The sequence below is a fragment of the Zonotrichia albicollis genome, chromosome 3 (assembly GCF_047830755.1).
Source record: "Zonotrichia albicollis isolate bZonAlb1 chromosome 3, bZonAlb1.hap1, whole genome shotgun sequence".
Taxonomy (NCBI): Eukaryota; Metazoa; Chordata; class Aves; order Passeriformes; family Passerellidae; genus Zonotrichia; species Zonotrichia albicollis.
In genome coordinates, this window is record NC_133821.1 from 54104894 (window position 1) to 54117686 (window position 12793).

General features: G+C 37.0%; 1 protein-coding gene across 6 annotated transcripts in view; it reads left to right on the forward strand.

The window, feature by feature from the left end:
* DISC1 (DISC1 scaffold protein) overlaps positions 1–12793 on the forward strand; it is a 189461-nt gene that overhangs the window by 76700 nt on the left and 99968 nt on the right. For all 6 annotated transcript variants that reach the window (XR_012579569.1, XM_074537482.1, XM_074537478.1 and 3 more), the window contains one exon: positions 3053–3155. Coding sequence is in view for 5 of the 6 variants with exons in the window: in XM_074537482.1 (XP_074393583.1) it covers positions 3053–3155 (103 nt within the window). In the remaining variant the exon portion in view is untranslated. The remainder of the gene's footprint in view (positions 1–3052; positions 3156–12793) is intronic.

The following is a 12793-nucleotide window of genomic DNA, read 5'->3' on the forward strand; positions in this document are numbered from 1 at the left end:
TATTTTCATCTCAAAATAAATAGAGCTGGTCTTTTAAACCTTTTTATTATATGGGGAAAATATTCCTTTGTCAAAGGTCTATCCTTTACCCCTGTGCCACTGGCATTTCTCTGGCCTTTTCTGCCTCTTCTCTCTTGTTTTCAGCTGTGACTGCAAAAGCTAACTTCTGCCTGCTAATGAAGGGAGCGCTGCCCCTTATTCACCACCTTCCTACAGAAATTAATATCTGCTTTCACTAATGGCAAGATTGTGAGGTGTGGGAGACCAGGTAGGCTGTTCCTTCCTTTAGGCAGTGTTAGCAGAGTTTGTTTATCTTTTCCAAGGTGCTGTTTTAAAGAAATGTGAAGGTTACTCAAAACTTCTTTTCTCTTGAGATGATTGGAGAGTCAATTCCAGTGCTTTACTTGCTGTCCTTGTCCCTGTTTTTGCTGCTTTAGATTAAGATCATAAGCTGGAAAGATGGAAGAGGATGACAATGGGCAAACTTTCCTTTGATATTTTGCTGTTTTTCATCTTGATTCCTCATATCTTTGCTAACCAGCTTCCTATTGGTTTAAGATAGACTGCTTTTTTGAGTACTATTTCACTCTGAATGCAGATTTGTAAGGTATATTTCTAAACAAAAACCCTTTTAAAATAACACCAAAAAGCGTGCTTTAAAAAAACCTCAGAAACCACTGAAGAGGATTTAAAAATAAATACAGTAATACTTGTCTGCAAAAACACTTTGCTGAAACTGAAGGAGATTTTTTAGACTTTTAGACATTTAGACTTTGAGCTTGTTGGTGTGTGGGTCACAGCAGAGCTGGTCACTGAGAGCAGTCAGGCTGGTTAGAGAAGGATGGTGCTCACTGGGAGCCCAGGACACTGGCTCTGTGAGTGTTCACCATCTTTGTTAGCTAGGAAATAACTTTGCCTTAGTGGCTGAATAAGCTACTGTAATGAATAATGGGATCTGTTATGAAGATACAATAATTATAAAAAATGAAAAGGATTGGAGCTTATAGAGTAGCCCTGATGTAACTCAGAGGCAGTGCCATTAGTTTAGGGGATATTTCTTTGTCTTTCCCATTTACTCATTTAGTTTTTTTGAACTATGCCATATGATAGGTCTGAAGATTAATGTTGTTCATTTATCTACAGAATACATGTGACATTGATACAAGCAGGGGCCCAGCAACCTCCTTATCTCATGTTCCAGAAGAATCATCTCCGAGTTGGAGGGGCTGCCTTTCTGCCTCCGGTCCCTGCATTTTGGTCCTTTAATAAAGAGTGCCAGCAAGCTTTGTTCTGACAGTGGGACTTAAAAAGTGGACAGTGCTCACTAGAAACTGATTAAACATCCCACCTTATTTTGCATAATTGCCAAACAGCTGTCTAGTGATAATGACTTTAACTTATTACCAGCATGGGATATATTCATGCAGTTTTCCTGGAGCTGAAAGATTCCCCATCTAATTGCAATTCACTGAGCCATTCAATGCCCCTAAAGAGAGAGTACTGCTTGGAAAGAAGTCATTAAAAACTTTCAGATTTATTTTGGAGATGGGAGACAGAAATGGCCTTTGGGTTTTTTAGGCACGTTTATTCACCTCTGACGGGTTTGGGGTTTCAAAAACATTTTAACTGAATTAGCTGGTGAGTCACTCAGAAGGGGGTGCTGAAACAAACTGAAATATCTGGGAATTAAAAAATTATAGTAGGTGCAGAAGCCATATGTATTTTTAAATTAATAGGATGACTCTGAAGTCTTTACAAATAACAGTTACTGCTTGGAGGATAGTTCTGTTGGCTCAAAAAAAATTGACCCATTTATAGTTAACAGAATCTCAGCAAAGCAAGAGGGTGTTATTAATTCAAAAGGATTTAAAGCTAGTGTTATGTACAAATTATTATAATTTAATTGTACAAACAGGTAAACCATTAGAACTATAAAGTTTTGCTCTTTAAAAAGTAAAGTGATAACTGTGCCTCTGTTAATAAGCATGGCACTTGTTTTTGAGGAAGGAAAAATAAAAGTGAAGGAAGGCAGGGAAACTTCTCTCTGGAGATTGCCTTTCATGTGACATCATTTCAGAACTGGCCTGTGCCTGTCTTGACTATTGCTTTAGTTTTGGTTCCAATGAATGAAATGTTTTCTTAAGTGTCAGCTACTATTTTAAGAAAGTGTTTGGCATCTGCCTCCAAAACAAGGGATTTGCCGTAGTTCAGTGAAAGGTTTTTGTTTGCTCATTTTGCTTTCCTTCCAAAATGATGCAATATGGAGTAAACCCCAACATTTTGAATATGTGGGGCTTGTATAAATTTTGCATGGTGCACAAGCTCCTTCTGAGGTGACAATGTACACTGAAATGTAATTTCACTGAAATTAAAATTCAGTAAAAGCTGAATTTCATTTTTATTTTTTTCTCTATTTTTTCCTCTCTCCATGTTTTCAATACCAAGACATATTGATTGTTGAAGGACCTCCAATTAAAAAGATATAGAGAGCAAGGGAAAGTCAGGAGCCTGAACCCTAGTCGTCTGTGTCCTGATCTTAAACAAAGTACAGTATCAAGCTGATATAGCCTTGTTTGTTGCCTGTGTGAAAAAAAAGGCTGCTTTGCCTTTTTTCAATTAAAATGCAGAGCACCTTATATTTTGTATAAAAATCAGTGCACATTGTATGTTATAGAATTTTAATCTCCAAATACTGGTTTAGTTGTGCTCCACTTCAAGCATGATTATTAATACTAAAATTGTGCAGACTTTGTACAATGACCATTCTTCTGTGTGCAGCCTCAGTATGTAGTAGTGGAACATGTCCTCTTTCATGCAGGTAACTAATGCTAATACCATTCCCTGTTTTAATAATAGAATGTGTAGCACAGCCTGGACATTTTGATTCAATGTTGGGTGTTTCTGTAAAGACATCACTTTTTATTAAGCTTTTTTACCTTGCTGCAGGATGTTATGTCATGTCTGTTAACCAAGAACATTTGAAGCCCCATTTCAACTGCCTTATACTTTTACATGAATGAATTCTATATCATGGCTGTCTGCCTCAATTTAGGTTTGCACGAGTCAGAAACTCTGCAGTACTTTGAGGAGGAAAGTGAGTGATATTGAGACTCAACTACCAGCTCTACTTGAAGCCAAAATGCTGGCTGTTTCAGGTAAGTTTTAAGTGATGAGAAGGATTAAGTGTTAAGGAGTGTATGAGAGTAGTTATTGACCTCTTCATAACACACTTGTTAGGCAAAGTTGTTCATGTGCTTGAGTAGAGCCCTTGAAGTCGTGACCAGCCTGGCAGAACTAAACTATGGCTATCCCATGCCTTGTGTAATGTACTTCAGGTCCCTCTCCACAGTTTGGAACTACTGGCAAAGCTGATGCTGTGAGGTAGACCATTAACATGCAAAACACATGGTATTTTTCCATAGGTGAAATTGATGTATAATCATCAGTAGCGGTTCCAGGACTCCTCGAGTTATATTCTTGGAGCTCTCTAGCTAAATTGTAAATGTATACCTAAGGTATCATAATTACAAGTCTGGCTTTAAATGACACTTTAAAATGGAATACAATAATTGGCAGCTTCTGCTGTTCAGATCATTAAACAACTAATGTTGGCAGCAAAAGAGCATTTTCATCCTTGGAGCACTCATGCATATTATTTACAACGAGTAAACCACTGAAATGTGATTACAGAGTGTGATACGTAACAGCCTTACATGCCACTTGCTTGGGATGGCTGCACTGTTCACCAAGGAAAAAAGGCAAATGAGCCCTTTCTTTTAAGTTGGAAGAGGTGGGTTTTCTTATTCAGCAAATGTTTCAGTAGGTGTCTCTCTGCTAAACACCTGCCTCAGAGAGGAAGCTGAGTAGAAGGGAATGTGGACTTGAGTGCAAGGAGTTTTCCAGTGTTACACCAAGTAAAGAAAGGCTAAAAGATTTTTGATACATGTCAAGACGAGATTTAGCTCTCCATATGTGATTTACCTTTTCAATTATATATAAGGATCTATATTGCACACATAAATGATTTTAAAATGAAACCTTGGGCAGCCACATGTTTTGTTTACCAGAAGTGGATAATGTCAGGCTTGAGCAAAGTCTTAAAGGAAATTAAAGCCCAGATCCTGTGTTGGTGCTGAGCCAGTTTCCTTTCTTCTCATAATACCTTTTTAAAATGGAAATCCTCTTTATTTTTCTCTCAGCCTGTAAGAGGTAAATCAGGCAATTGTCCTTCTCTCCCCTTAGACTGTTTAAATGTAGGTGACTTTCTCACTTTCAGAAAAGGGGTTTTATGGCTTGGGAACAAAATAGCCCATTAACTGGACATGCAGTAGTAACTACAGACTACATGTAGGAAGCAGTTGGCCAGAAAAGCTGTATCTCAGTCTGACACTTGGAGAGAGTGAATGACAGCTTGAGGATCATTTCCAAAACATTCATAACAGCATTTTATACTTGTTAGCTCTTAAAAGAGGTTGGTTGTTTCAGGAATGAATTCCAAAGTCAATTTAATGCTGCTCTTTCTATAAACTGTTTTTTACAATTATTTGACTGCCTTTCTATGCTTTTTAAGAAGTATCAGTGCAATTTCTTTGTGCTGATAAAAACACTGTTTCTTCTTTTACTCTTGCTTCAGGGAATTTTAATGACTGTGAATGATAGAATCCTAATTTGTTACTAAGGCGAAATTCTGCATGGCATGGTTAAAAATCAAGGATGAAGAGTAATTTGGTGACAGTGGACACTGTAATTTCTTTACCTCATTGTAAGATACAGATACATTTAGTCAACGTGGTGGTACTTGTTTACATAAAATGCAGAGTTGTATACAGAGGACACAGGGGAGATAGGGGAGATAGAAGAATAAAAAGAAATTTTTTTTCTCTGAAGACTTGAAAGTAAAAAAAAAAAACAAAAACAAAAACAAAATCTGAAAACACCAGAAATGGTCTTAGAGCATGAGGTGAATAAAATCAGAAAAGCCACGATGCAGAGTGATTTGGAGCTAGCTAGCAGAGAAGCAAATCAGGAAGAAAAGATTTGTTAAGTGCAGAAGAAGAAAGAGGAAAGAAGAGATGAAAATAGTGGAGGTTATGTTGTTGTCTTTTGTTGTGGTTTTTTTTTTTTTTAACTTTATAAGGCAAAACCAGTGGACAATGGAGAAGGATAAATTGCTTTAGTTTCTGTGTATTCATGTGTTAGGAGTAAATGAATGACACCTCTTAAGGAAAGCATAGTTAAGAAGCAGGTCTTAACCTTCTAAATACTGGCTAAGATTTAAGCAAAGTACTTTATGTGCATATTCCCTGGTCTCTCAGCCAACAGTGTTAATGAGCAGCCTGGGTATGCTCAATTGTTAGGAGTTGGAAGAATGTTCAGTTGGGTAATATGCAATTATTTAAGGACAGTCTTGGAACAGCATGAAGTTCAGAAAGAATTATAGTGTGTGCATATGTAAATATGCAGTAATAATATAGTTTAGTGGTCATATTTATGTGTTTTTGTTTAGTTTGGGAACATCAGGCAGGGTTAAATGTCTGTTACTTCTTCTTATGTAGCAGTTAGATAATTCATTCAGACAGTTTTCTTCAATGGAATCCTAATGGGCACTGAGAACAACTGTTTTTCTCTATACAGTTGTCACATCATTTTTGATTAAAGTAGCATTTTTCTTGAGGAAGCAGTAAGAGTTAAGTGACTTGGAACAGTGTCAAAGCAAAAAGGGACTTTTTGGAACTTTTTCCCAAAAGTTTGATTAGATGAACTAAAGAATAGAAATACTAAGTGAAAATTAGTTTCCAGAGCTTATATGTGGCAGCTTAATGATGTAATGACTTGGAAAGCATGATATATACCTCAGCCTTTAATGGCTATTTTGACAGCTTCAGACAACATTCATTTGCTACATGGACTGTACTTTCTAATACAAATACATTGATTTAAAATATTGACGTATTTGCACCAAAAATGTAGAATTTAGTTGATATTATTTTTGGAGGAAAATACCATGATAAATGCAATGCAAGCAGAAGTTCTATTAGTCTTATCAATGCAACACCATGGAATTTAAGGCTATATGATAAATGATACTGTAAAGACATAAGAGACAGCACTATGCATATAAATGCCTCTCCCTCCTATTATTTCATTCTGGGAAGAAGTATAAAATTAAATTTGCAAGAGAAAAAAGAAAGTTTGTGAATATTTGGATTATTGAAGGCCATAAAATAAATTAAAATCCAGGGAGCTTTCTTATGGGAAAAGGAAAAGCAGCCCATACTTACATGTTCAAGAAGTATTTTTATCAACAGTTACAGTTCAGAATCTTTATATCAACACCTCACTTACATCTGATTGGCCTGTTGGGACAAATAACTAATGGTTAATGCTCTGGAGATGCTAGTCCAGAATTTTCCTCCAGAGATAATTAGAAGGATCCTATATTGTTCCAGTTATTAAGTCAATAGCTTTAGGTAATTATAGGTAACAAGTACTCCTGATGTCATGAAATGTTACTGTTGATATGCACATTTGTAAATTCTCATTGATGAACTGTTATAGTTTAGCATTTAGTAGATTTTTCTCTTATTATTAAAAAGCAACTTTAATGTCAGTGCTTAGAAACCTGCATGTGATTTTTCCAACAGCTGCTTTTTACAGTGGCTCTTAACATGCTTATAAAATTTTGTAGTCAGTTATAGGGAGAACGTGTCAGTAACTGATACTCTGTTCTTTCTTTCAGTATCGTGTTACTATTTAGCATGAAACTTTTCTAGGGAATAAATTTCAGATTAAATAATTTGAAGCTGGTAAAAAAGATTCAAATAAGATGATGTTTTATCAATTGTGAACATAATTGTAGAAGTACTGTTGAAATTATTTTCATACTTTCATCTGTTTTATACAAGAGGAAACAATAAGAAATGGTGTGTTTCTGTTGTTTCCTTAGTGAGAAAATAATTTGGGAATAGGAAGGAAGATGCAAACTAAAATGAATTTTTAGTCCTGTTTCATCTCTTTCCTATATTTGAATAAAAAAGGTTTACGGAGGTACATTTTACAATGTTTTCATAGACTCTTTGAGAACTTTTTTTCCTCTTGAGAATGCATATTGAGCATGGAACTAGATAGCCAGAAAGTGAATTAATGGGAAGCTAAGGAGGCATGAATGAAATACTGTGTTTATTATCCCTGAGATGCATATTGTTAACTTTCTGGCTTTGAAAATACAGATTAGATCCAAACACAGAAGTGAAATGACTTGAAGTTTGAAAAATCTTTAAATTGTTTTATACCAGTAAGAGACCATGTGTCATGGTCCTACAAATACCATTACCTCTATTTCATTAAGTACTGGCAAGTGGGAGCTGCTTGGAAATGATGTTGTGGGATGATTTCCAGCAGTACAATAATTATATGTAATAATATAATTCCTTATGTCAATGTAAAAACACAGTTTTATAAATAACATGACATAAATACAAGATAGCATATTTCACGAAGCTTACTATTAGGGCTGTTGCCTCTTTGGCTGCTGTTTGATGCTCATTTAGGGCAAATTCTGCATAGATCCAACTGTAACAAAAAGAGCCCCCAGCTTCCCAGATTTGGTGCTAAGTATTCCTGTTGGGAATGAGTGTGTTAGAGAGGGGACAGAGCCATCAGGCTGGAAGATGCCAGTGAAGGCAGAAGGACGTTTTCAGCCATCCATCTGTGGTTTATGTTAATGTGGATGCCTCGTTTTCATGCTCCTGCTGTACTCTGTCATTTCATTCAGAAATATGGATGGACACATAGGGCTTGGTATGATGTTGAGTTCTTCCCCAGATGTGCTGCATACAGCTCTTAATTTGTATTTCTCTGGAAGGTAGTGGTGTTCCTGGTCTCTTCAGCTTTTCTGTTTCTGAGAATTGAGGTAAGGGTTGAGGTAGAGACAAAAATAGCAATGCCCCTTTGTGCCTTTTCATGAAGGCTCAGTTTTTTGATGAATTGGAGTCCGATAGAGGGCTGCATCTTGTCAGATGATATAGCTATTATATAGATATTTCCTATTCTTGATTCCAGCAGCAGCCTGGGTTGATGGAGCAGAGGCATATTCAGATTAATTCTACTTCATGATTGCAGTGTCTGGTTCCAGCATTCAATGCTGCGTATGGTCATGTCTTCCCGCAACACTCACTTTATACTCCATGAAATAAAATTTGCCACCATGTATTGGTGCAAGCAGTGTACTTTTTGGCATGCCTGTTATCTCATTTGAAAACTAATGCTAGTGAGTCCCCCAAACCAACACTCACATGGTCCCTCAGACTTCAGATAGCTCTGTGTTGTGGTTTGTCCCCAGCCAAAAGCAAATGTGGACATTCTGTCTGCTTACAGTAGGGGAGGACAATTGAAAAAAAAAAAGTAAAACTTGCGGGTTGAGATAAGAACAGATTAATAACTTAAGCAAAATAAAATATAATAATACTAATGATAAAAATAACAGCAATAATAATGGTAATGAAAAGGAGAGTGAGAGAGGCATAAAGCCCAAGACAGACAAGTGATTCACAATACCTATAAAGTGATGCTTGCCACCAATAGACCAGTGCCCAGCCCATTTCCAGGCAGCTGTTGGTCCCTCCCAGCCAACTCCCCCCAGCTTATTTGCTGAGCATCATGCTCTGTGGTATGGAATATCCCTTTGCCCAGTTTGGATCCGCTGTCCTGGCCATGCTCCCTCCCAGCTCCTGGTGTGCTTGCTTGTGGAGCATGGGAAACTCAGATGTCCTTGATTTTAGGCTAACAACCATTCAGCAACAACTAAAACCATCAATGTGTTATCAACATTATTCTCTGCCTAAATCCAAAGCACTGTACCGGCCGCTAAGAAGAAAATTAACTCTATCCCAGCTGAAACCAGGACATTATGCTTTTTAATCTCATTTTCAAGTCAGGCTGCTGGATGTTTCTGGCTTTCAGTGAACTTCAAGGGTAATTCATTGTAGCTGAAGTTCCAGCATGATATGTGACCAGACAGCAGAAAATCTTTTCTTCTGTTGGAGAAGTCAGTCATGAAACAACTTACTCTCTTTCACTCCTCTTACCTAAGCAGCTGTCCCTGGAGCAGGAGAGAAGCTCAAGTTCTCTTTGGCAGCTTCTTTTCTGTGGTTTTGTGCTCAAAGGAGCACATGTGTTGGATGGGAGAGCTGTGACGAGAAGGTGCTATCACCCTGCAGAAAGGTTGTGCTGTGGTCTGGAGTGCATGAGGAAAAACACTCGTAGAAGGGGACAGTGATATTTCTCTCCATTGTTACTACTGATTTGAAATGTTATTACTTTGGGGTTTATTTATTTGGGCTCCTTTTTTTTTTTTTAATGATTCCTGAGTTGTTCCTTGGTGACTGATTAGGTCCAGGTACAAGAGGCACTCTGTGACTGAGGATTGCTCCTCCAAATATATGTCTGTGGGGTCTCTCACCTTCTTCTAGCTGACATTTACCTTTCAGAATTATATCAATCATGTAGTTGTGTTACACTTTGTAAAAGCATTGACATGTGTTATTGCTTAAAAACAATAATTGCAATTCAAATGTGCTGGATTTCTGTAAAATGTTTGAGGAGATGGTAGACTGTCCCTCATTTGCAGTTTATTTTTTCAGAGGTGCAAACATACTGGCAGTCCTTCCAGAATCTTACATTTCTGTCATGTCTTTAGCTTTTTCCCTTTCCTTTGTGTGTAGGTGAATGATATTTATTTTCTTCAATTTCTTTTGTGGTGTTGAAATCACTTTGTACCCTCATTAATCACAGGGTGGAAGATTTTCAGCCTTGAATTCCAGTACCATTGATAAATAATATGGTGGCAAATGCCTTAAGCTAAAATGCATATTTTCACTTATGAATTATTAAAGGTAGTGCTGTAAGTATATGAAGAATTAATTTATAGATAATGATAAATAATGATCAGTCTATTCCTTGTTACATTTAGGATAGTGTCAAATAGATATGCTTTATTATTAATGAAAAAAATTACTCCTTTATTTGTACTACAATGAATATATATTTTCAGTGGGACTTAGACTTCTCTCTCTGCTTCAAGCATAACTAATGCTAGCTATGAATGTACATAACTTCTGCCATAAATTTGAGAAAAACTGTGAGTAAAAAATTTGTGGACTCTTAACTTTGTCGTATATTTTGAAGGCGGAAATATTTAATAAAGTCTAATTAATAACATATTTCTTGTTTTTTGGTAAAATTGCACAGATTTCAAGCCATATTTTTAATCAATTTGTTGCTGACAAATGGTATCAAAATCATGATATTTTACTTCAAGGCTACTAAATGGGCCACAATCTGCCCAATACAGTAAAATCTGACAAGGAGGTGTTATAATGGGCATGAGTTTGTGGCTAAATCTATTGAAAATATATTTGATGTGCACAGTACTATTTAGCTGTAACCATACAAGCAAAATTTTAAGAATAGAGGAAATTAAGGATAATTAAGGATATATACTAATGTTTACACTAAGTGAAAGCAATTTTATAGCTACTTTCTGCCTGGAGATTTAAAAAAAAATTACTATTTTTCCTGTGTGGGTTGTTGTAATTGATTTGGCTGGTATTTTTGGCATTCACATCAAGCTGCTGGAGCTTACCTGATGTCACTTTCTGTAGAGGATGAAGGATGCATGGAAGGAGAAAGCCCCAGAGGGCAAGATTAAGCAGGAAGATTTAAATTTTTTTGTTGCTGTCTTTTGAGGTAATGGCACTGTTCAGTGCCTCAAAGTGAAGTGTACATACTCAGTTCCTCATGACAGTGCACTGCAAGCACACGAGCTGTTCAGAGCACTGGCTACTGCAAGTTTCCTGCCCCAGTTTTCCCCCAGTGTGTTTATATGGGTGTGGATGCAGTGGCTAAAATTGCACGTCTGTAGCAAGGATCACTGTGAGACAGAAGGAAAGATGGGAAAAGGGGCATCTTGCTCTTCAGTCAACTTCACAGAATCCTGGTTTAGATCAGAATCTCAGCTTTGATCTTAAACTATGAATTCCTTAGCTTTGTTTTCTCTGTATGTATTTTCTGAGTGAGCAGTCCTATTGCCTGCATGGTTTTTGAGTTTCCTGGGAAGAGTTAGACTGACTTAAGTGATATCAGCCAATCAGAACCCTCTCACTGGTATGGCTGTGTAAAATATAGCTCCCAGTGGTTGACAAAGTAACAGTTACTGTGTTCATTTAGGCAAACCAATTATTAAATTATCAAAAAAAGGAATTGTAACATTTTGAGAGCATTAGCAGAATAAAATATCGTGACATATATCTTCAGAATGTTTGTATGGTGTACATCTCAACCACAAAAAAACAAACCACAGCAAAACAACAACAACAACAAAAAAAACAGCCCAGGAGGGCATGTTTTTCAATGCTGGCAGCTATATTATATATTAATTTTTAATTCAACCTTCTTATGGCATGTAGAAAGCAGTTACTTTTGTTACTGAGATGGAGGTCAGAGCTCGCTGATAATGGTACTTGTAATGCCTGTGTTTTTATATGTTCTTCTGAATTTTCACTGCAGACTTACAGACATTTTTGCTGTCATGGGAAGCTGCAGCAGGTAGGGTGTCTTTGGCTTTTGGGTTTGTATCTGCTGCCATTTCCTTATAGTCTCAGTTTTGATATAAACTTCTCCTCTGGGGATTCAGATCCATTCAGTATGTATAAAACTTTGATATGCAATATCATACCATTTTCCTTGCTGCCCTCTGAAATGTAACAGCAGGCTCCAGATTCTAATGAAGATTTTCTCACCTTCATGTTTTATTAAGGCTCCTGTGCTTTGATGCTTGGGATGAGTTCAGGTGGATAAAGGTGGACTCAAGTCTTGATGCCTTAGAATCATCTGAATATTTGCCAGTTTTCCAAGTGATTTTGTCTTGCTTATTTTGCTGCTTTTTTTGCCTGTTTGGAAACATGACAAATTAGGGTAATGAAATTTGTGCTGTTGTTTCCCAGTAAAGCTCTGGTAAGCCATATGATCCTACAATTTGTATAGCATGTTTATAGTTATTTAATTGGAAGACAGAAGTGGAAAATAGGGTTTTAGCTGGGACTTAGAAATTAAGGACTTTCAGTCTGTTAAAAAGAAACAAGAAAACGTCACCTTTAAATGAGGAAGAGGTTGGATGAAACTATCATAGCCTTGGGACTAAAGAAACCACCAAAAAACCAAATGCAAAGCAAGACTACCATGCTTAGCAATGTTCAGTCTTCAAACCTGACTAATTTGATAAACTATTTTCCAAAATTTTGGTAAGTGCAAACCTCCCTTTGGCACACCTGCCCTCACAGAGCCACTTGAGTTTGCAACAGCGCCTTTGCTCCAGGAGAATGGCTGTGGGTGTTTGGTGGAAGTGCTCCTGTTCTCTCTGGCATTCTGGAGGAATAGAACCTCTCCTGGCAGCTGCTGGTGGTGGTTTGCCATCTTCTGACCAGTGTAAACACTTGCATCCTGTTCTTGCTTCCTTGTCTTGAAGAAACTGAACAGCAGGCTAAGTGTTCTCTTTTAAGGCTTTGTGACCAACACTTCGACTCCCGGTCAGAAAGATGTAATGCCATAATTCAGGATATTCTGATGTGGATTTGATTGTTTGGATTGTATGTTAATATTTGAAAATAAACTTTTCAATTGGTCTGTTGTGTCTAAGCAACAGTGTGTCATATTGTGTAAACAAAACCAAAAAGAAACCCTTACATCTGAATAATGCTGGTGGTATTATAAAGTGATTTCAGGAGTCTAAAGTCAT